The sequence below is a fragment of the Bubalus kerabau genome, chromosome 3 (genome assembly GCF_029407905.1).
Source record: "Bubalus kerabau isolate K-KA32 ecotype Philippines breed swamp buffalo chromosome 3, PCC_UOA_SB_1v2, whole genome shotgun sequence".
NCBI lineage: Eukaryota > Metazoa > Chordata > Mammalia > Artiodactyla > Bovidae > Bubalus > Bubalus kerabau.
Window position 1 is genome coordinate 139,207,928 of NC_073626.1, and position 24,794 is coordinate 139,232,721.

At 39.7% G+C, this 24,794-nt stretch overlaps 1 protein-coding gene across 2 annotated transcripts in view; it reads left to right on the plus strand.

Annotated features, from left to right (window-relative positions):
- Positions 1 to 23,542, plus strand: part of CCDC150 (coiled-coil domain containing 150) — a 95,313-nt gene extending 71,771 nt beyond the window's left edge. Inside the window, exons 17-27 of one of the 2 annotated variants that reach the window (XM_055572986.1) lie at positions 5,853 to 5,981; positions 7,026 to 7,195; positions 8,262 to 8,355; positions 9,968 to 10,137; positions 11,042 to 11,168; positions 15,270 to 15,464; positions 15,903 to 15,971; positions 16,061 to 16,222; positions 16,957 to 17,043; positions 22,520 to 22,639; positions 22,925 to 23,542. In XM_055572986.1, coding sequence (XP_055428961.1) covers positions 5,853 to 5,981; positions 7,026 to 7,195; positions 8,262 to 8,355; positions 9,968 to 10,137; positions 11,042 to 11,168; positions 15,270 to 15,464; positions 15,903 to 15,971; positions 16,061 to 16,222; positions 16,957 to 17,043; positions 22,520 to 22,639; positions 22,925 to 23,038 — 1,437 coding nt within the window. In that variant the 3' untranslated portion in view covers positions 23,039 to 23,542. The remainder of the gene's footprint in view (positions 1 to 5,852; positions 5,982 to 7,025; positions 7,196 to 8,261; positions 8,356 to 9,967; positions 10,138 to 11,041; positions 11,169 to 15,269; positions 15,465 to 15,902; positions 15,972 to 16,060; positions 16,223 to 16,956; positions 17,044 to 22,519; positions 22,640 to 22,924) is intronic. The other variant, XM_055572987.1, reaches the window with a different exon arrangement.
- Positions 23,543 to 24,794: the final 1,252 nt, after the last annotated feature.

The following is a 24,794-nucleotide window of genomic DNA, read 5'->3' on the forward strand; positions in this document are numbered from 1 at the left end:
TAAGGGTCGGACACGACTGAGCGACTTCCCTTTCACTTTTCACTTTCATGACTTGGAGAAGGAAATGGCAACTCACTCCAGTGTTCTTGCCTGGAGAATCCCAGGGACAGGGGAGCCTGGTGGGCTGCCCTCTCTGGGGTCACGCAGAGTCGGACACGACTGAAGTGACTTAGCAGCAGCATATGAATATCTTAATCATAACATATGTTAGGTTAAAACAAGGTTCAGAAGAGTGTACAAAATATTTCACTATTTGTGTGCAAAAGGGTTGGGAGGATTAAGAATATATACATATGTGTTCATCTTTGCAAAGAGTATCTCTAAAATGAATTGTAATAAATTGGCAATGTTATTTTCAAGAAAGGAAACTGGGTGGCTGGGAGATTTTTCACTGTATCAAAAGGATAAAGTGAAAAATCTCCCAGCCAAAGCAAAAGTGGACAAAGGATGGTCTTTTCAGCAAGCAGTGCTGAAGCAATTGTATATTACATGCAAAAACAAAAAACAAAATACCTTTGATCTGTACCTCTTACCGTATATAAAAATTATCTCAAAATGGATGACAGCCTTAAAGGTAAAACCTAAAACTAAAACTTTCAGAAGAAAACATTGGAAGAAAGCTTTGTAATCTTGAATTACACAAAGATTTCTTAGATTTGACATCAAAAGCATGATCCACAAAGGAAAAAAAAAGAAATGACAGCTTATGCTCTTCAAAGACATTGTTAAGAAAATGAAATAAACTACAGGCTGGGAGAAGAAACAATTGCAAATGACATATGAGATGAAAGTGTTGTCTCCAGAATTTATTAAAATCACAAAACTCAGTAAGAAAGAAGGAGAAGGCAATGACACCCCACTCCTTGCCTGGAAAATCTCATGGACAGAGAAGTCTGGTAGACTGCAGTCCATGGGGTCGCTAAGAGTTGGACACGACTGAGCGACTTCACTTTCACTTTTCACTTTCATACATTGGAGAAGCAAATGGCACCCCACTCCAGTGTTCTTGCCTGGAGAATCCCAGGGACAGAGGAGCCTAATGGGCTGCCATCTGTGGGGTCACACAGAGTCGGACACGACTGAAGCGACTTAGTAGCAGCAGCAGTAAGAAGGAAGCAATTTGGGAAAAGAAGAGGCAAAGTACTTGAACATATATTTCACTAAAAAGATACATGGATATAAGTAAGAACTTGAAAAGATGTTAAACATCAGGCATTAGGGAAATGCAAATTAATACCGCAGTGAGATACTGCCTCACACTATTGTGTGTTTGTGTTCAGTCATGTCCGACTCTTTATGACCCCATGAACTATAGCCCTCTAGGCTTCTCTACCCATGGAATTTTCCAAGCAAGAATACTGGAGTGGGTTACCAGACAGTAAAGAATCTGCCTGTAATGTGAGAGACCCAGGTTTGATCCCTGGATTGAGAAGATCCCCTGAAGAAGGAAATGGCAGTCCACTCCAGTATTCTTGCCTGGAGAATTCCATGAACAGAAGAGCCTGGTAAGGGCTACAGTCTATGGAGTCACAAAGAGTCAGACACAACTGAGTGACTAACACTTTCACTTTCACCTCCAGGGGATCTTCTGGACCCAGGGATCAATCCACATCTCTTGCGTCTCCTGCCTTAGCAGGCAGATTCTAATGCCACCTGGGAAGCCCACCACATACTATTAGAATGTTTAAAATTGAAAAACTGATTGTACCGAGTGTTAGTGAAGCTATGGAGGAGCTCTCATACATTGTTGAAGGGAGTGTAAAATCAACCATTTTGGAAAATAGTTTGGTAGCTTCTTTAAAAGTGAAACAGGGGACTTCCCTGGTGGTCCAGTGGCTAAGATTCTGCAATCCTAATGCAGGGGTGCTGGGTTCCATCCCTGGTCAGGGAACTAGCTCCTACATGCCACAACTAAGACCTGGGGCAGCCAATTTTTTTTTTAGATGAAACATATTACTACCATATGACCTATCTCTTCCACCCTATGTATTTACCAAAGATGAATGAAAGTTTATATCTACAAATTGTATACAACTGCTCAAAGCAGTTCTATTTGTAATACCTTAGAACTATCACTTCATGGCACATAGATGGGGAAACAGTGACAGGCTTTATTTTCTTGGGCTCCAGAATCACTACAGATGGTGACTGCAGCCATGAAATTAAAAGATGCTTTCTTCTTGGAAAAACAGCTATGACAAACCTAGATAGCATATTAAAAAGCAGAGACATTACTACTTTGCTGACAAAGGTCCGTATAGTCAAAGCTGTGTTTTTTCCAGTAGTCATGTACAGATGTGAGAGCTAGACAATAAAAAAGGCTGAATGCCAAAGAATTGATGCCTTCGAACTGTGGTATTGGAGAAGACTCTTGAGAGTCCCTTGGACAGCAAGGAGATCAAACCAGTCAATCCTAAAGGTAATCAACCCTGAATGTTCATTAGAAGGACTGATGTTGAAGCTTCCATACTTTGGCCACCTGATGTGAAGAGCCAACTCAATGGAAAAGACCCTGATGTTGGGAAAGGTTGAAGGCAGGAGAAGGGAATGACAGAGGATGAGATGGTTGGATGGCATCACTGACTCAATGGACATGAGTTTGAGCAAGCTCCAGGAGATGGTGAAGGACAGGGAAGCCTGGCATACTGCAGTCCATAGGGTTGCAAAGAGTTGGACACTAGTGAGCGACTGAACAGAATGGAAAACTGGAACAACTCCAGTGTCTAGCAGAATACTGTTCAGCAACAGGAAGGAAGAATTATTGGTACATGCAGAAGATTGAGTGAATCTTAACTGTGCTGAGTAAAACAAACCATTCAAAAATGAGTACAGTATGCCTCTGCATATGAACCTTCAAGTTGTGAACTTTCAAACTTGCATTCACGTGTCCAATCATGAAGGTTAGTTCTATTTGAGGCGGCACAGGATTCGAATGTAGACTGGTACTTGAAGTCTGCAGCAGCTGTTCAGAATACAGTCCAGTCCAGTTCAGTTCAGTTGGTCAGTCGTGTCCGACTCTGTGACCCCATGGACTGCAGCACGCCAGGCCTCCCTGTCCATCACCAACTCCTGGAGTTTACACAGACTCATGTCCATTGAGTTGGTGATGCCATCCAGCCATCTCATCCTCTGTCATCCCCTTCTCCTCCCACCTTCAGTCTTTCCCAGCATCAGGGTCTTTTCCAATGAGTCAGTTCTTTGCATCAGGTGGCCAAAGTATTGGAGTAGCAGCTTCAGCATCAGTCCTTCCAATGAATATTCAGGACTGATTTCCTTTAGGATGGACTGATTGGATCTCCTTGCAGTCCAAGGGACTCTCTCAAGAGTCTCCTCCAACACCACAGTTCAAAAGCATCAATTTTTTGGCACTCGGCTTTCTTTATAGTTCATCTCTCACATCCATACATGACTACTGGAAAAGCTATAGCTTTGACTAGAAGGACCTTTGTTGGAAAAGTAATGTCCCTGCTTTTTAATATGCTATCTAAGTTGGTCATAACTTTTCTTTCAAGGAGCAGCATTTTTTAATTTCATGGCTGTGCTACCAAAGAGTCCAGTACTACCAAAGAGCTATATGACCTTGTAGCTCAGATGGTAAAGAATCTGCCTACAATGCAAGAGACCTTGGTTCGATCCCTGGGTCAGTAAGATACTTGGGAGAAGGGAATGGCAACCCACTCCAGTATTCTTGCCTGAAGAATCCCATGAAAAGAGGAGCCTGCCAGGCTACAGTCCATGGGATCACAAAAAGTCAGATACGACTGAGTGACTAACACTACCCAGATGTCAGTGGATCCTTTTTTCAAGAGGGTGGCTGGGAATGAACCTAGCAAGTAACCGGAACCTGTGCCATCGGTGTCAGGCATGAGTGAAATTGCAGTTTGTCCTCTGTCTCCTCTTGCTGATGATCCTGCACCTCGTAACCATCTCCCACCTCCACTCCCTCTTCCAGTCAGTTCTCACCTGTATGCCAGTTGTTGTACTGCTGTACTTTTCAAGGTACTGTACTGTAAGGTTAAAAGTATTTTTTGTTTGCTTGTTTTTTATGTATTGTCTGAAAAGTATTATAAACCTATTGAAGTACAGTACTACATAGCTGGTTGTGTTAGTTGGGTACCTAGACTAACAGACTTAAGAACAAATTTGAACTTATGAGCATGTTCTTAGAACTCATTTATATGTAGAGGACTTACTGTACATAAAATACTTCATTTATATAAAATTCTAGGAAATAAAAATGACAGAAAATAGGTCAGTGAAGGCCTTGGGTGGACATGTAGGAACCGGGAGAGAGAGAATGGGTTGATTACTAAAAGGCATAGGGGAAGTTTGGGGATAATGGAAATTGTTCATTATTGTGATGATTTTAAGAGTTTATACATATTTCAAAATTGTACATGTTAAATGTACACAGCTTACTGTTTGTCAGCTATATCCCAGTATGGCTGTTTTTAAAAATGTTAATTTTTGTATAAGTAATTATTTTAAAGTATTTAAAATGACATTCTTGAAATGACAAAAACAATAAAGATAGATAACAAGTTAGTGGTTGCCAAGGAACATGGAATGGATTTGGGGAGGACATGAACAAAAGAAATAGTACAAGAGAGCTCTTCGTGGCATTGGAGCAGTTCTGTATCTTGACTGTGGTGGCGGCCACCGGAATATGTGCATGCGATCGGATTACATAGTTATATGTGTGTGTGCATACACAGATGAATGCAGGGTAAAAAATGGTGAAACTGCAACTTTTGTAGTCCTGTTAATCTGATTAACAATCATGTAAGATTGTGAAGATGTCAAGATGTCATTATTAGAAGCAGGGTGAAGAGTGCGTGGGGACTGTCACTAATTTTGTAACATCCTGTGAGTCTATAATAATTTCAAGATAAAATTTTTTTTTTAAAGAGTAGTATTTAAGATAGTATGATGATCTGAAATGATTGTGTAGATACACTGAAAGTGTTTCAGGGATGTAAAATTGTAATACTTTTAATTAGGATTAGAACACTATTTAGAACACTTTTATAACTATTTTCTTGACACTGTTTGATACTTATTCATCTGCTTTTATTATGTATTTTGTTAATTTACATCATATTTTCAAATTCTGTGATAACCAGTTTTCTCCCCCAGTTTTCATCTTACCATCAGAGGTTTTTTTTGTGTGTTTTTTTTTAGTATTTTAAAGTTTTTATTGGTATGTATGTAGTTTATTTATAGTGTTATGTTAGTTTCTGGTGTACAGCAAAGTGAGTCAGTTATACATATATCCACTCTTTTCCCATATAGGTCATTACAGAGTATTGAGAAAAGTTCCTTGTGCCATATAATAGCCATCATAATCATAGTCTTATCTCCCATGTCCCTCATTCCAGGCTTTTCATATTGACATATATATTAGAGATTTGCACATGTTTATTAACAGATTTTTTTTTCCTTTGTAGTTTTAAGGGGAAAAATAGCTACTAGAGCTAGTTTTTTTTTGCAGTTATAGATAAGCATATTTAGTTAAATAAGCATATTTAATTTAACATTTTAAGTTTGGCTTCTAAATTACTGTGTCTTATTCTAACCAGAGCTTCCCTTATGGCTCAGATGGTAAAGAATCCACCTGCAATACAGTAGGTCTGAGTTTGATCCCTGGGTTGGAAAGATCCCCTAGAGAAGGAAATAGCTACCCACTCTAATATTCTAGCCTGGAGAATCCCCGTGGACACAGAAGCCTGACAGGCTAACAGTTGATGGGTCATAAAGAGTCAGACAAGACTGAGCGACTAAGCACAGGACATTCTAACTGCTGATTGATCGTGCTTTGAGAAAGTCATTTATTATCGTTTCTTTCTGCTAAGGTGAAATCCCTTCTTGAAAAGAATAAAGAGGAGCTTTCACAAGCAGTGAGGGGTCGTGATGCAGCCCTGAAAGAGAGTCAGAAGTTGAAAGGGGACCTTGAAACTCTGAAGGACAGGGAGAACAAGAAGGCAAGACATCACCCCTTTGTGAACTGTGTAGCTGACATGAAGCGCTTCTGAAATTTTTATGAGCCACATTCTTTCATTTCTTGTTACCTTTAGTTTAAAAAAAACAAAGAGGATTGATCAGATGAGAATTTTCTTTTCTAAACGAACGATAACTTTTGAAAAACTTTAAAATACTTCCCTTAAATATAGATGATTTAACTCACAGTGTGTTTTTTTTTTTCTTTCTTAATCAAAAGTCTGGGTTTTTTTGTTGAAACACATCTGACCTTGGTAATAATAACCACCTACTTATGTCTTATTAATGTGATAAAACATTGTTATGATTCTATGTTAAATCACCAAATGCTTTCTGCTTAACAGTGTGTGTTCTCGGTGGGAGGAGAGGTCACATCCCAGACTCCTTCCCCTCTGAAGAGGGCTGTGACTTACACCATTCTTCAGTGGCTCCCACTCTCCCTTATGTTCTTTTTTCCCTCAGATAATTCTGATGGGCTTCGGAGGTGTTATCTTCTTCTAAGCCCATGGTAAGATTAGCTGAGCAGGACCTGTATGGGCCACCCTGGGACTACCTCGAGACCCAAGAAGTTGTCGGTCCTTATGTCTCTAGTTAATACTGATGTGTGTGCTGGGATATGACAATAGTCAGGAAGCACTGCAGAGTTTTTCATTGGAGCCATAGGATCTGGGGTCTAGTTTTCTTTTTCTCAAAGTCAGAATAACTTAATAAACAAAATAAAAATAAAATATACTTTAAAGCAATTATCCTCCAAATAAAACATAGTAGAAGCATACCTCACACCTATCTGTGGGAAATTTCTGTGGAATTGTAAATGAATTTAAGAACAATTTTATATTCTCTTGTTTATTTAAATAAAACTGCTTTGATTACAAAAGAAAAAATATATATTTATATATACACACACACTTATTCCTCTTAGCATTGTACCAGACCTGGTTTCAATACTCTTCTAGCAGTCACAGGACTCAGCAGCAGAAGAATAACTAGACCGGATCAAAACATTGTCTTATTTCATCTTCTGTTAGGTAGGAAACTTTCAGCGACAACTGGCAGAAGCCAAAGAAGACAACTGCAAAGTGACGATCATGTTGGAGAATGTGTTGGCTTCTCACAGTAAGATGCAAGGTGCTCTGGAAAAAGTGCAAATAGAGCTTGGCCGGAGGGATTCAGAGATCGCAGGCCTCAAGAAAGAAAGGTACCAGAGATTATTTTTGTCTTTGTACGTGTATTTTTCTGCTGTGTTGTAGTAAGGAACAGTGTGTGATCAAGAAACAGTCACTTTATGTTAACTTCCTTTGTGAAAAAAGTAGTAAAATGGTATTTAAAGAATTAGCAAATTTGAGAGAAACTGGAATTATAAAAATGATATCCAAAAATTCACATATTTTGTAGTGGTGTAAATGAATATGTATTCCAGCAATTCATGTGGTAAATGCTGTCTTATCCTTGCTGTTTTCTACACCATTTAAACCTGCCCTTGGGTCTACAGAATAATAATTGTCAAGATTATTAAAGCCAGGCGTCTACTTCATTTTGAATTAATTATCCATTTATTAGTGTACTATTTAATAAATTATTTTAGAGGGATCATTCTGAGAACTGCTTTCAGCTATAAGAAAACTCCTTTGAATGTTTCAAAAATTACATGCACATTTCCCGTTTAGGTTAATGAACAAATGGTTCGAGTTTAATAAGGCCTCTAAGTGTAATGTATTACTGGTACATATTGCCTCTGTGTTATGGGAGAATTAGTGACTTTTATATTCTTCATCATGCTAATTTTTTTTTTTTTTTTACGTTATGAATCAGTGTTACCTCTGAACTTAAAGAAATCAAGGGGATGGTATTGAAACAGTTTACTGTTCACAGTAAAATTCTAGGTAAAAAGCAGAAATCTCAAGAGTAAGCCAGTCCATCTAGAGGTGATACATTTTTGTGCCAGTGATATATATAAAGAGTATAAAATTACCAGCTTTTAACTTAGTCATTAACATGTACTGATAGTTTAATATACCAAGCAAAATGGAATCATAGAGATGGGACAAAGTTTTAATCCCCAGGAGAATTAGTCTCTTACTCTGATGCTGAGGCTGCAGATTTATCACCTGCCAGCTCTCAGATATTCTGAGCATCTGTAGCCCATGACCTAATGCCATTTCGGCTTCCTGGAAGAGTGCCCTGTACATCCCAGTGGTATCATTTCTAGATGGTTCTTTCCATTTCTAGAAAGTGGTCACTTTCTCTGTGCTCTCCATCTTTAGGGCTCTGAATCAACAGCGGGTACAGAAGCTGGAAGCAGAAGTGGACCAGTGGCAGGCCAGAATGCTTGTCGTCGATGCCCAGCACAACAGTGAGGTAGAAGCTAGGTTTTTATAGATGATAATGTTAGTGTTTTTTTATTTTATTGGGATATCAGTGTTTTGGAAAAATGGAGTAAAATAATCAGGTAAATTTCCTTCCCATTCAAGTCTGAGTTTTGAACAATACATATTCCCAAATGGGAAACTGGTCTATAATCTTGCAGTGAGTCATTTAGCAAACCAGGACCATAATTATGCCTAATTCTTTTTGTCTTATATGGTCTACATTCTTTTCATATATTAATGCATAAGGGATTGCAAATGTTAAAGGGCTTAGAAAATAACGTAACTTCAGTTAGAAGTAGGGTAGTCCTACTAAATACGGAAACACATGCGTTCATAGGTATATACATATATAAATATGTATCTACACATATGCACACATGTAAAATACACAGGGATATTTCATATGAATAAGATTTTTCTTTTTTTTTTTTTTAATTTTATTTTATTTTTAAACTTAACATAACTGTATTAGATTTGCCAAATATAAAAATGAATCTGCCACAGGTATACATGTGTTCCCCATCCTGAACCCTCCTCCCTCCTCCCTCCCCATTCCATCCCTCTGGGTCGTCCCAGTGCACCAGCCCCAAGCATCCAGTATCGTGTATCGAACCTGGACTGGCAACTCGTTTCATACATGATATTTTACATGTTTCAATGCCATTCTCCCAAATCTTCCCACCCTCTCCCTCTCCCACAGAGTCCATAAGACTGTTCTATACATCAGTGTCTCTTTTGCTGTCTCGTACACAGGGTTATTGTTACCATCTTTCTAAATTCCATATATATGCGTTAGTATACTGTATTGGTGTTTTTCTTTCTGGCTTACTTCACTCTGTATAATAGGCTCCAGTTTCATCCACCTCATTAGAACTGATTCAAATGTATTCTTTTTAATGGCTGAATAATACTCCATTGTGTATATGTACCACAGCTTTCTTATCCATTCATCTGCTGATGGACATCTAGGTTGCTTCCATGTCCTGGCTATTATAAACAGTGCTGCGATGAACATTGGGGTACTCGTGTCTCTTTCCCTTCTGGTTTTCTCAGTGTGTATGCCCAGCAGTGGGATTGCTGGATCATAAGGCATGTCTATTTCCAGTTTTTTAAGGAATCTCCACACTGTTCTCCATAGTGGCTGTACTAGTTTGCATTCCCACCAACAGTGTAAGAGGGTTCCCTTTTCTCCACACCCTCTCCAGCATTTATTACTTGTAGACTTTTGGATCGCAGCAGATTTTTCTAGAGAAATATACAAGGAGCAGTTGCCAGTTCTTATCTCTGTAGGCAGTGAGGTTAAAGAATCAAAAAGGGGAATTTAACTAATTTAAAATTTTAGAAATTAGGATAAATAAGTTGGCTCTGTTTTCGAAAACTCTCTAGTGACCAGTGGAGCATCCCCTTCCCGTCACCTTCTAAGAGTCTGCTAAGCACTGTCTGTAGTAAGTTCTTGCATACATATCCCAGGCATCTGGAGTCTTTGTTTCTGGTTCCAAATAATTATTGTTTCAAAGTTTAAGGAGGGAATATACAGTGTTAGGTACTTCTAGTATCTTTTACAGTGGAACAACAAGATTAAAAACAGTCTTCTCTTTCAGATGGAACCTCTACAAAAAGCTCTAGATGTAGCTAGAGAAGACAACAGGAAACTGGCTATGAGCCTGGAGCAAGCTCTCCAGACAAATAATCACCTACAAACAAAGCTTGATCATGTTCAAGAGAAATTGGAAAGCAAAGAACTTGAGCGACAGAATTTGGAAACCTTTAAGTAAGAGCAGTATAGTTACGGTGAAATTAGGGAAGAGCCTCTGGGAGAGTAAGTCTGGCTCATTCACATAAACCAGTTAAAGCTTTTTCCCTACTTTGAGCTAGTCCTCCTGCAGAACCATGTGAAGGAGACAGGCGTAGCTAAACAGCAGAGGATGCTGGCTGGGATACGCTTCTCTTTAGCTCTTCCCTCATCTGGTGTTGATCTTCTGTACATGAAGGTTAAACCAATTCAGGAGGGACACATACACATTTTTGCCAAACCTTTTCTATCAGAAGCTTATGTGTCCTTTAAAGGCATGATTTGGAAAAGGAACAACAGAAGCCTGGATGGAAATAACCCCTCCAGGAGTAGGATAATTCCATTTAAGCAGATGCTCGACCATTAATTGTTTTCCATTTTGCCCTGAGATTAGTTAGCTCAAATCCTTCTAATTCAAGTCAAGCCACTCGAGTTTTTTCTTAAACTGTATCTAGGCAAATATGATTTAGATATTAACAACATCCCATGAAAATTTATACCCAAAGGAAGTATATTATGCCCATAGATCTTTATTCCTTTAAGGTAGTGAACATATTGATATTGCAGAGCATATTTATATAAGCTAAAGCTAAGAGGGTATTTTTCATGTTTGTAATCTGTACAAATTGTATACTCTGGTGAAATGCTGCTGGCTGCGGACTGTTCAGTATTGGTTAAAACAAGAATATGTGTTTTCACTCTTAAGTGTGGATCTCTTTATATTAATGACTTTGTTTTTTAAGGCTGTAGGTAAATGCTTATTTTTCTTTCTGTTAATGAGCTCCAGATCAGTGATTTTACATGGTGACTGATCTGCTCAGTTGTAAATCATACCACCTAAGATGTTTTCTAAAGGTGATTTAACATCTCTTTTTCAAAACAGAGAGCGGATGAGTGAAGAATCCAAAATAGAAGCAGAATTGCATGCTGAACGCATAGATGCTCTAAGAAAGCAGTTTCAAATTGAGAGAGAAACTGCCAAGAAAGCAGCACAGCGGGAAGTGACTGAGGTATGGAGGCACGTGACAAAAGACACATAACATCCATCTCCAGGTGGTTGCCAGCTAGCGGATTCCTGAGAATGGCTGCAGTTGTTCTTTAGCTCTTCTAATTCTCCTTTCACCAGCAAGTGAGACACAGCTCTAAGCTGTTTGATATACAGTTATCTGCCCAGTGAAGGAATGCCTTGATGACAGTCTTCCTCTTGGAGAATAGTAACTTGAGTGGTAAAGAGAAAGGAGGAGACTGCCATCTGTTAGACAGATAGCAAGTCACCTATCTATCTCCTCAGTCCACTTCACTAGCATCCATCATGCACCTGCCTTCTCCTGAGAGGCATATTTAAAAACAGTAGAAGACGTGGTCTGTACTAAATGACCCCTTATTTGTCATCTCCACTGCTACATGAGACAAGTAGGGAAGACGTCAGAAGACTCTCCAATATTTAGAAGCTATGTACAATTTTAAATGAATGAAGAGTAAGGGAAAGTTTGTTTTAGGCTGGCTGGGTGATAGGAGGAGGAGGGAAGCTTGACCAAAGTACGGGACTGAGACTGGCAGAGCTTGCAGGGGTAGGACACGCTATGTAAGAGGATAAGCCAATGAAAAATGAACAGGATATGTGAGCAAAGGAAAAGCATTTGCCTGTCTTGATTAAAGCAGAGACTAGGAAATTTCTGAGAAAGAAGGGCTAGCTTAGAGGAAACCAGCTGGTAGACAGTCTTAACTACCAGAATATTGGCTGGAAACTGTTAGGTAAAAGTAAAGCACTGTAGGTTTCTGAGAAGGATGTAAGAACAGTTTTAAGTAGGTTAGTCTGTTGGCAGTGAAAAGTAAATAATAATGAAGATAAACCAGAAACATGGAGGCTCATGGGAACTAGAGCAGTTACTTCAGGTTTCGGATGATTAAAGAAAAGCGGTTCTGTTGAAAGTAGAGAATAATTAAATAAAAAGCCATTTTTAATTAAAAAATCAAACATACACAAAATGTATCATAAGCAAAGGGGAGGGAGTAATTAAAATAATTCCAAGACTTAGCTGGAGTGGCTGGTCTGTATTTTGCCAGATTTAGTGCATTGCTTTGCAGTTTACAAGGAGCAGTCACAAAAATCAGATTCAACTATTTATTTGGTACTTTGTAAATTGCAAAAGCACTGTATAAATATTATAATAAAAACAATTTCTGTGGGAAACAAAAATGGACACTGAAATTAAAGATACCTTTAATCAGAGATAGTTGTTCAGAATACTTAGTTTAAACCCTTTTAACAGGAATCAGTGAAGATCGTGAACTTGTGCAGGAGACCAAAGAACAGTAGTATGAGTGCTGTCTTGAGCAGTTAGCCACAGAGAAGGGTGGCTGTTTAAGTGCACTGTTTAAGTGCCTCAGCTCTGCCTCTTAAAAGCAATGTGGTGATTTACTATCTGTGCAGACGACTGAACCTTTGAGTCTGTTTCCTTGATCATAAAATGGAACTTCTGAATGTTTCCTTGATCATAAAATGGAAATCATCACAACTACTTTCCACAGTGGTTTAGAGGATTAAATTGGAAAATATATGAAAAGTAATGACTAAGATCATGGCATCTGGTCCAATCACTTCATGGGAAATAGATGGGGAAACAGTGGAAACAGTGTCAGACTTTTATCTTTTGGGGGGCTCCAAAATCACTGTAGATGGTGATTGCAGCCATGAAATTAAAAGACGCTTACTCCTTGGAAGGAAAGTTATGACCAACCTAGATAGCATATTCAAAAGCAGAGACATTACTTTGCCAACAAAGGTCCATCTAGTCAAGGCTATGGTTTTTCCAGTGGTCATGTATGGATGTGAGAGTTGGACTGTGAAGAAGGCTGAGCACCGAAGAATTGATGCTTTTGAACTGTGGTGTTGGAGAAGACTCTTGAGAGTCCCTTGGACTGCAGGGAGATCCAACCAGTCCATTCTAAAGGAGATCAGCCCTAGGCTTTCTTTGGAAGGAATGATGCTAAAGCTGAAACTCCAGTACTCTGGCCACCTCATGTGAAGAGTTGACTCATTGGAAAAGACTCTGATGCTGGGAGGGATTGGGGGCAGGAGGAAAAGGGGATGACAAAGGATGAGATGGCTAGATGGCATCACCGACTTGATGGATGTGAGTTTGGGTGAACTCCGGGAGTTGGTGATGGACAGGGAGGCCTGGCGTGCTGCAATCTGAACTGAACATAAGTACAAAGTAAGTGATAGTTTTTAAGGCTTACCCAGTTTTGCCAAAGCTGTGATTGAGGTAATGGTGGAATGTCTAACAGAAATTTGGTTGGGTGATAAAAGACTTAACACTGTAGTGTGAATTTAGGAGCTGAAGGAATGAGCTAGTATAAAGAGAAAAAGTAACATTATTTTGGTCCTTTCTTTGACATGTTAAACACTTACCAGCTATAGAGAATACCACCTTCCTATCTTCTCCCTTCTCATCTTCTCCCTTCTCAGCTTCCTTCCTAAAAATCAAGTGGTACTTTTTAGGTGCTTCTTCCTAAAAATTCAAGGATCCAAGAGGAGGAGAGGAACTCTGTAAAATGATTTAAGTAATGTTAAAAGATAAATTGAGGAATAATAAAATTAAGAGTTTATTTGAACAAAAATCCATTTGAATTGGACATTATGCCATTGATTGCAGTAGAAGGCACTCTGAGAAGTTGTACAAAATGAAAGACTCTTATAGGCAGAAGGGAGCAGGAACAAGAGAGTTAAACTAGGCAAAAAAGTAGATGGGTTACAGCAAACTTACTTCCTTTGGTGGATGGCAGGTGTCTAACAGGCAGATTACCCAGCTAATGCTGATCAGATGATTCCTGATTGATTGGTTTGAGAGTCCATTTCTGGGAGAGCCAAAACCAATTAAGTTTGGTGACAATAGGGCTTAGCATAGGTCATTTTGTTTGGGGCCTGTTGTATTGTTTATTTTATTAATAATCACTGTTATTTTACCACAAGACAAGTTTCCTAAAATTTCTGAAAGCAGTAAGTACAAATTATTATGTAAAATAAATAAGCTATAAGGGTATATTATACAGCACATGGAATGTAGCTGGAGTATAATCTTAAAAAATTATAGCTGGAGTATAATCTATATTTTAATCACTCATATACCTAAAAATATTATAAATCAACTAAACCTCAATAGAAAAGCAGTAATATAAAAACACTTATATTCCAATTAAAAATAAATGCATGCACCAGTGGTCAGTAGATGATAGGTATTTACATGTGTGCTTAGTCGCTCAGTCATGTCCTGCTCTTTGCTACCCCAGGGACTGCAGCCCACCAGGCTCCTCTGTCCATGGGGATTCTCCAGGCAAGAATGCTGGGGTGGGTTGCCATGCCCTCCTCCAGGGGATCTTCCCAAGTCAGAGATCAAATCCAGGTCTCCCACATTACAGGCAGATTCTTTACTATCTGAGCCACCAGGGAAACCCAAGAATACTGGAGTGGGTAGCCTATCCCTTCTCCAGGGGATCTTCCTGACCCAGGAATCAAACCAGGATCCTCCTGCATTGCAGGCAGATTCTTTACCAGCTGAGCTACCAAGGAAGTCCATTAAATAAACTACCATATAATTTATTTTCACTTCTCCAAACATGACATCGCAAGTGACAGAGATGAGCTTAATCTTAAAAAAAGCAAAGCATTAAAGCATGGTAATGATCACTGAGCAATCAGTGTGTGTCAGGCTCTATATTCTTTTTCTACCTTGTTTTACTGTTACATGACTCCTATGAGGTAGCCTATTCACACGGTTCTCCAGCAATGAACCCAAGGCTTAAGGGTTATCTGAAGTTAACTTGACTAGTGACTGGTGAAGTTGAGATTTAAAGTGTCTGATACAAAAGCCATGCTCTTAATATATGATGAACATATATTTATATTGTTTACGTGTTCTAAGAAAGATTGTGTTTTTTAGTGTTAAATCACTGAAAGTGTTTCTCCACGAATCTCTTACTGCCTTACTTAAACCTCCTTTTTAAAAGAATAGTCCAAGGAGAACAAACTATAGGGACACAGCTAAACATAACCTTCTCTTACTGAATGGAAGGTTAAAATGTTCTCATTTTCCCTTTGTGTCCCACAGATGAAGAAAGCCCTTGATGAAGCCAACTTCAGATCAGTGGAAGTGTCCCGGACCAACCGAGAGCTGCGGCAGAAACTTACAGAGCTGGAAAAGCTACTGAACAGCAGCAAGGAGAAAATAAAGAATCAAAGGGCCCAAATTAAGCTCCACTTGTCCGCCAAGGCGAATAACGCTCAGAACGTAGAGAGGATGAAGGTTGTCTGAGAAACCCTGTCTCCCCTGACCTCCTAGTATCGATGAGGACCCAGGCAGGCAGTGGTGTTGGAGGAAGATGGTCTCAGAGCTCTAACACTGTCCTGTGATCTCTGGGAATTATAGCTATACCTGGGACGTGGGCAGACTGCCTTGAAGGGGACGGGTACTCTCTTTTTTTCCAGCAAAGATACTGCTGTATGAATGTTTGGCTGCTCATTAGCTGCCAGTGTCCCATCCTGGCTCCTAGCTGTCTCTCCCGCAGTGATTGTATAGGACTTGGCTCTTTTGGGGTCAGTGGGCTGGATGGAAGAAGAGCCCAGCAAGAACTGATAACTGGGTCTCATGTGGGATTCTTTCTGTCATCCTCCTACAGGCAAAAAAAGCAAGGCCGTTTTTCCACTGATTATCTTTCTATGTTATTTCCACATTTACTTTCAGCAAATAGAAACAGAATTGAGGCAAATGGAGCTAATTAAGGATCAGTATCAGAAAAAAAACTACGAACAGGTAGATGATGTCCACACACTGTTTACCATTCATGTAAAATCCCAAACTTGGGTAGGTTCGCCAACCGTCTCCCTCTTTGTGCCCGACAGTCACTGAGTATCCAGAAATTTGTATCTGAAATGACTAACCTGCAGAAGGAGATGCAGCTGTTGGCCAGGAGCCAGTATGACACCTCAGCACGGAATAAACAGCAAGAGCTGCGCCTTGAGGCCGAGCGGAAGCTGAGGCAGGAGCTGGAGAATCGGTGCCAGGTGAAAAGGCTTCCTAGGATTCCTCTCAGAGATGAGCAGCAAGTGCCATGTGCTGAACCCAGCGTTAGGGCATATTGCTTTTCTAGGCATTAGAGAAGAAAACAGATTTCCAAGTTGTTCATCTTAGCTAAGACCTCAGAATCATATCTAGGAAGAAGCCTGTAGCTTTGAATATGGCACCTCATTGTCATTTTCAATGTAAAAAAAACAAACAAACTCATTTTTAAAGAAAAGCTAAGGCTCACATATGCAAAGTACTAGTTACTGGGTAAGACTTCTGAATTTCATAGTCTTTCAGGAACTTTAGACTCCTCGGTTCTTCCCATAGCTCAGCTTTGTCTGTCTGTTGCCATTACAGGACTTTTGCCTGTCCCCAACCTAATGAAAAGCATGTTTTATTCCTGAAAAGGGACTTCAGGAGAGCATCAAGCTCTTGCCTTCCAACAGAGACTGTCTGCTACGAATATTATTCCCTCAGTTCTAGAAAGAAATGTTAATCACCTTTCCTCAGGAGAATCAGTAAATCAATATCTGTCATCATGTACAAATGTGTATACAGTCAGTTAAACTGAAAACAAGTTTTTAGCTTGTAGTCTGGTAGCACCTGGAATTAGAAAGTATCCCATCATACTTTCATAATTTGGTATGTCTTGTAATTTATTACAATATTGAAGGTTTTTCTCCCATATATGGCACATTGGGAGTTTGTAAAAATCTTTGTATCACATGTTCAGGAATTGGAGGAAACTATCAGACACCTAAAGAAATGTAAAGAGGCGACAGAGAATAAGCTGAAAGAAGCCAGTGTGGAATCAGAGCAGGTGAGCCAGACACACGAACAACCCTGAAACACAAAAGTCTCTATAAAATCCTCCACTAACACAGTTGTCAGAGTGCAAAAGGCAAGAACCAATACCTTACTCACTATCGCCTCTTAACATGTTATAAAGAGCAAATAGTTTAAGATTCTGTATCTTGATGAGAGATCATAGAATACTGAAATACTGATATTAGCTTAATAGTCCAAGTCCCTATCACTAGATATAAGGGAAGACCAGCATGTGTTGGAATTTTAGTGATTATTGTTTGACACGAAAGCAGAGATATTACTTTGCCAACAAAGGTCTGTCTAGTCAAGGCTATGGTTTTTCCAGTGGTCATGTATGGATGTGAAAGTTGGACTCTGAAGAAAGCTGAGTGCCAAAGAATTGATGCTTTTGAACTGTGGTGTTGGAGAAGACTCTTGAGAGTCCCTTGGACTGCAAGGAGATCCAACCAGTCCATCCTGAAGGAGACCAGTCCTGGGTGTTCTTTGGAAGGAATGATGATAAAGCTGAAACTCCAAAACTTTGGCCACCTCACGCGAAGAGTTGACTCATTGGAAAAGACCCTGATACTGGGAGGGATTGGGGGCAGGAGGAGAAGGGGAGAACAGAGGATGAGATGGCTAGATGGCATCACCGACTGGATACACATGAGTTTGGTTGAACTCTGGGAGTTGGTGATGGACAGGGAGGCCTCAGTTCAGTTCAGTCGCTCAGTCGTGTCCAACTCTTTGCGACCCCATGAATCACAGCACGCCAGGCCTCCCTGTCCATCACCAACTCCCGGAGTACACTCAGACTCAAGTCCATCAAGTCAGTGATGCCATCCAGCCATCTCATCCTCTGTTGTCCCCTTCTCCTCCTGCCCCCAATCCCTCCCAGCATCAGAGTCTTCCAATGAGTCAACTCTTCGCATGAGTTGGCCAAAGTACTGGAGTTTCAGCTTTAGCATCATTCCTTCCAAAGAAATCCTAGGGCTGATCTCCTTCAGAATGGACTGGTTGGATCTCCTTGCAGTCCAAGGGACTCTCAAGAGTCTTCTCCAACACCACAGTTCAAAAGCATCAATTCTTCGGTGCTCAGCCTTCTTCACAGTCCAACTCTCACATCCATACATGACCACAGGAAAAACCATAGCCTTGACTAGATGGACCTTTGTTGGCAAAGTAATGTCTCTGCTTTTCAATATGCTATCTAGGTTGGTCATAACTTTTCTTCCAAGGAGTAAGCATCTTTTAATTTCATGGCTGCAGTCACCATCTGCCGTGATTTTGGAGCCCAGAAAAATAAAGTGTGACACTGTTTCCACTGTTTCCCCATCTATTTCCCATGAAGTGATGGGACCGGATGCCATGATCTTCGTTTTCTGAATGTTGAGCTTTAAGCCAACTTTTTCACTCTCCACTTTCACTTTCATCAAGAGGCTTTTTAGTTCCTCTCCACTTTCTGCCATAAGGGTGGTGTCATCTGCATATCTGAGGTTATTGATGTTTCTCCTGGCAATCTTGATTCCAGCTTGTGCTTCTTCCAGTCCAGTGTTTCTCATGATGTACTCTGTGTATAAATTAAATAAGCAGGGTGACAATATACAGTCTTGACATACTCCTTTTCCTATTTGGAACCAGTCTGTTGTTCCATGGCCAGTTCTGACTGTTGCTTCCTGACCTGCATATAGGTTTCTCAAGAGGCAGGTCAGGTGCTCTGGTATTCCCATCTCTTTCAGAATTTTCCACAGTTTCTTGTGATCCACACAGTCAAAGGCTTTGGCATAGGCAAGAAAGCAGAAATAGATGTTTTTCTGGAACTCTCTTGCTTTTTCCATGACCCAGCAGATGTTGGCAATTTGATCTCTGGTTCCTCTGCCTTTTCTAAAACCAGCTTGAACATCTGGAAATTCATGGTTCACATATTGCTGAAGCCTGGCTTGGAGAATTTTGAGCATTACTTTACTAGCGTGTGAGATGAGTGCAATTGTGTGGTAGTTTGAGCATTCTTTGGCATTGCCTTTCTTTGGGATTGGAATGAAAACTGACCTTTTCCAGTCCTGTGGCCACTGCTGAGTTTTCCACATTTGCTGGCATATTGAGTGCAGCACTTTCACAGCATCATCTTTCAGGATTTGAAATAGCTCAACTGGAATTCCATCACCTCCACTGGCTTTGTTCGTAGTGATGCTTTCTAAGGCCCACTTGACTTCACATTCCAAGATATCTGGCTCTAGGTGAGTATCACACCATTGTGATTATGTTGGTCGTGAAGCTCTTTTTTGTACAGTTCTTCTGTGTATTCTTGCCATCTCTTCTTAATATCTTCTGCTTCTGTTAGGTCCATACCATTTCTGTCCTTTATCGGGCCCATCTTTGCATGAAATGTTCCCTTGGTATCTCTAATTTTCTTGAAGAGATCTCTAGTCTTTCCCATTCTGTTGTTTTCCTCTATTTCTTTGCATTGATCGCTGAGGAAGGGTTTCTTATCTCTCCTTGCTATTCTTTGGAACTCTGCATTCAGATGCCTATATCTTTCCTTTTCTCCTTTGCTTTTTGCTTCTCTTCTTTTCACACCTATTTGTAAGGCCTCCTCAGACAGCCATTTTTCTTTTTTGCATTTCTTTTCCATGGAGATGTTCTTGATCCCTGTCTCCTGTACAATGTCACGAACCTCCGTCCATAGTTCATCAGGCACTCTATCTATCAGATCTAGTCCCTTAAATCTGGCATGCTGCGATTCATGGGGTCGCAGAGTTGGACGCGACTGAACTGAACTGAATATAAGTAGAAACACTTTACCACCAATAACTAGAAATATAAAGTAGACCTTATTAATTTGTGAATTTGATTTCTCTTAAATAGGCCTTTTTGATGAAGGTGTATTTAAAATCATAATTTAAAAAAATTTATTAAAATACAGCTGATTTATAACATTGTGTTAATTTCTGCAGTGTAGCAGAGTGCCTCGGTTATACATATATTCTTTTTCATTGTGATTTATCACAGGATACTGAGTTCAGTTCTCTGTGCTGTACAGTAGGACCCTGTTGTTTATCCATCCCATGTATACTAGTTTGTATCTGCTAATCCCAAACTCTGAATCCTTCCCTCCCCGATTTCCTTCCCCCTTGGTAACCACACATTTGTTCTCTATGTCTGTGCGTCTGTGTCATAGATATGTTCATTTCTGTCATATTTTAGATTCCATATATAAGTGCTGTCATATGGTGTTTTTTTCTTTGTGACTTACTTCGCGAGGTCTGATAATCTCTAGGTCCATCTGTGTTGCTGCCAATGGCATTATTTCATTCTTTCTTATGGATGAGTAATACTCCATTGTGTATATGTACCGTATCTTCTTTATCTGTTCAGCTATCGATGGACATGTGGGTTGTTTCCGTGTCTTGGCTCTTGTCATAGTGCTGCTATCACCATCGGGGTGCATGTATCATTTGGAATCATAGTTTTGTCCAGGTGTGTGCCCAGGAGTAGGATTGCTGGATCGTGTGGTAACTCTGACTTTTCAGGAACCTGCATACTGTTTCCGTAGTGGCTGTGCCAGTGTGCGTTCCCACGAGCAGTGTAAGTGGGTTCCTTTTCTCTACACCCTCACCAGGATTTGTTATTTATAGACTTTTTAATGATGGCCATTCTGACCAATGTGACGTAGCATCTTCTGGTCATTTTGATTTGCATTTCTCTAATAATTAGCAATATTGTGCATCTTTTCATGTGCCTACTAGCCATGTGTATGTCTTCTTTATAGAAATGTCTATTTACAAAACAAAAACCCACTTTCAGCTGGGTTTTTTGTTGTTGATTTATAGGAGCTATTTGTAAAATCCTACATTTTTTAGAACTGGAAAAGATCTTCGAAATTATTAGTCTACTACGACCACCCCTCATTATCCAGATAAGGGAAGAGATTCTTTGGCTAAAGGTAGCACAGTGACATTGCTGCCAGCTTGTCCCTTTTATAGCCATTAGATTACGTGACAGTATGACTTTCAGAATGGTGTATTAAACGGCTTGTGGACTCCTGTTGTGAGTTGGCCAGCTGTGACACTTACTGTGCCTGAGTAAAGCACGCTTACACGTCTAAGCCACAGGTAACCACATCTGTAATCGGAAGCTGTTAGCTACCACTCTTACTCTGACAGATGGCTTGGAGTAAGTTTGGATATACGTTAGCTCCCCTCTCACTCACCATACAAGAGGAGACATAATGTATGATGCCATTACAAGTATCATGCCCTCCACTTCGGATAGAGTGCCGGAGAAAAGTAGGGTTTCGTTTGGGTGGGAGAGGTGTCTGCCATCAGGATGCACAGACTGGAAAACACTTAGCTTCGTGGCTTTCTAAGAATGAATGACAAGGGGAGCTCTGTTTTCTTATCTCACACTTGTACCCACACTGTGCCCTGGTTAATAGGAAACAGGTACATAATAGCACAGATTTGAGGACCTGTTACATGGCTGTGCTAGGTGATGGAGATTAGAGGGTGAACAAGCTAGATGAAGCCTCTACTCTCAAATTTGCCTTCTCAAGCAAGAGAGAAATATTCTACTTTCTGAGAACTGAGTCAAAACATGAAATTGCTGTACATGAAACATAAATAATCAAGAGAGGGAAGTTAGTCATTTTACTTTTTATTCTAGAGGATATGTTGTAGAGCCATTTTGAAGCAGCCTTTATATAAAAGCCTGTTGGCTCCATGTTCAAAATATTAGAATATCCCAAATACTTAGTGGAGTGCCAGGCACATACAGGTAGTCAGATATTTGTCAAGTAAATGAAACTGATTCCAAATCATCTTCAAAGGCAGACTGTTAGAGGGACTGTTTTGAAGTCTGACAAAGATAATTTGGAAGTTTGTGCTTAGGGGCTAAAGTATAAAATATTTTGATAAAGGAAATAAAGAGTAAAATTTACACTAAGCTACTCCAGTGTTCTTGCTAATTTATTCTATTACTTTCATAAAACACAGCAGAAAAAATCTAGTCTTTATAGTTTAGGGACTCTGGAGAAGAATTTAGTCTTAGAGAACAGAACTCAAATTCCAAATGTGGTTCACACCACCACGTTAATTTTCAGTGCCATCTGACACTTTCATGCCTACCTTAACTTGAGTCCTCTCTCACCTCACTTCACATCCAGAAAATATTAACAATATTTTATTAATGCAGGGCTGCATGCATTCTTTAACTCCACATTCAGAAATTATTCTGTCATCTATAGGAGGATGTGTACATGCAAATAGGTTGCAAAGACCATGCAGTCAGAATGTGAGTCTTTAATATCTAGGTAAAAAGTCTCTCAAACTGGCTATAGTAAGAAAACTTTCACACTAATGTGAAACCCACTTGCTAATTGTGGGGGGAAATAAAGCTTTTACATTATACAGTGTAAAAAGAGTCAAACTAGCACACAAAAAAACTTACAACTCTTTCTTTATTGTAATTTTTAATAACATTTGCACATTCAGATAACAGCTAACCTGGAAGAAGCTCACCGCTTGTTTAAGTGCAGATTTGACGGTCTACAACTCGAGCTGACCAAAAACCGGTTGCAGAGGCTTCCCCAGGAAGACAGGTGGCGGGAAGAGGTAGAATATTTAACTGTCTTAAGCAGTTCTGGATTTGTTCCTTCTCAGATTTCTAATTACACAAGTTCTCTCTTCATCCAGCTACTCGCTCCACTAATTTGTAGATTTCTTTACTGCTTAGAAAACCAGTGAACTGAATTTCTTTCTTAAAAGTTCTACTTCTCCCATGCTGTCTAGATTAGAACCACCTATATTTATGAAAAAAAAAAATCTTCATAAAGACAAAATAGGTCCTCAGCTCTGCAGTTGTTTTGAACAGTTTGGGGGGTGTGTTCTTTCCAACAGGACCAAGATAAAAGGCACAACAGCATGTCAAACCAGTCTGCTCTGCATCGATGGGAGAATAAACGGAATAGACTTGTGCCCAAGAAGTGCCACTCTGAACAAGAGAGAAAGTGATGTACTTGACAGAGCAGCTTCTTCAACTTAGAACAGCTTCATCACCCTGATTGCCTGAGTCCAGCAACTAGGGCTGGCCTGTTTCCACAGTCATCAGAATGTGAAGTCTTTGATGTGGGCTGAGGATTTTGGACCTAAAACATAAAAGTTTATCCTTTTATGAATTCTTCAATATCAATTCAGAACCATCCCATCTTTTTTGTCCCTTTCCCTATTTTCCACCCAATAAATTTATATTCATGTGTTTTATGGTAGGAGATGTTGTTGCATGATACTTGGCTGTTTTTCCTAAGTAAATTTCATCAAAAAGCATTTAATGAGGTACGGATGATATACTTTCAGTGAAATGTTCTAGTCTAACGTTGAGTAGATAATCCCTGGAAATACAATAACCTGGAAAAAGGTAAAAACTTTCCCACTGTCTAGTAAACATATTTTTCTGTGTGAGGTAATTACTAGCACACCTTTAATAAAACTGTGTCTATTTTTATATAAGATATCTCAGAGATTGTATTTGCAGCTTCCTTCAACATTTACAGAGTTACTGAATTCTGCTCCATGAGATTATGCCAAGCTCTCTCTTACCATACAGTAAGCAATAAACTCAGCTTTACCTTTTCATTTCAGATAGAGTAGTGGATTAATTAATCCAGACCTAAAATGTGTAACTAGCTGGCATAATGCCTCGCTTAATTGATGTTCAAGTAATGATAGCTGCTGGTAATAAAATAAGAAATCATAATAAATCAAGTGACCAATTATGAAACTGGAGAGAATATCAGAGATAAAACTCAGAGGTTGATGAGCCTACCACTCCATAGCTGATATAAAAAAACGCAGCTGAATTTACTCCTGGATTTGTTTTTACTGTGGTAGGGAAGAGCTATGTTGGTCAAACAGAGTCCTCCCTGATCAGAGCCAGCCTCTGATCTTATATAGGATTTTAAGGAGGCATGGAGTTCAAGCACTGGAAGACTTTCAGAAGCTTAAATGGGTTGATATCGTCTGTAGAAGTGTAGTTACTTGGGTAAGACCATTGTTGATTAACTGACATTCAGAGGCAAGTTTATTGGAGTGTGTCCATTTCTGTATCTGACCCTCAAGTTGTTGAACTCCCCTGGTGTTTATCTCTTTGGATTCTATAAGTATGGGGCTTCCCTGGTGGCTCAGATGGTAAAGAATGTGCCTGCAATGCAGGAGACCCAGGTTCGATCCCTGAGTTGGGAAGATCCCCTGGAGAAGGGAATGGCTACCCACTCCAGTATTCTTGCCTGAAGAATTCCATGGACAAAGGAGTCTGGCAGGCCACAAGTCCATGGGGTCACAAAGAGTCAAACACTAGTCAATTTGACAGTACTGGGGAGTCAGAATCTTAAAACAGCCTAGGAGCCCCACAGAACAATTAACCTTGGTCCTGGGATGGCACTGAAAACCATGGTCCTGAATTCTGCATAGGAATAAGGTCCCAATTACTGCACAAGAATGATCAGCCTTAATGGGTTGTAAATACATTGTCCCTGAGTGTTATGATTACTTGCCAAGAATACTAACATCCTCATCCAGAACAAGAGAGAAGAATTAGATTGGTGATCATTTCTAGTCAGGCTTATAGTTAAAACTGCCTATTTAGTGTGATGATTTTGTTAAAGTATTTCTGTGATATTTTTAAAGTGTTTCTGTAGTACCTGAAGAGTGTCTATCGTACATATGACCTTCTATTATGACCCTCTACTTTCACGTGAAATAACCAAAAACC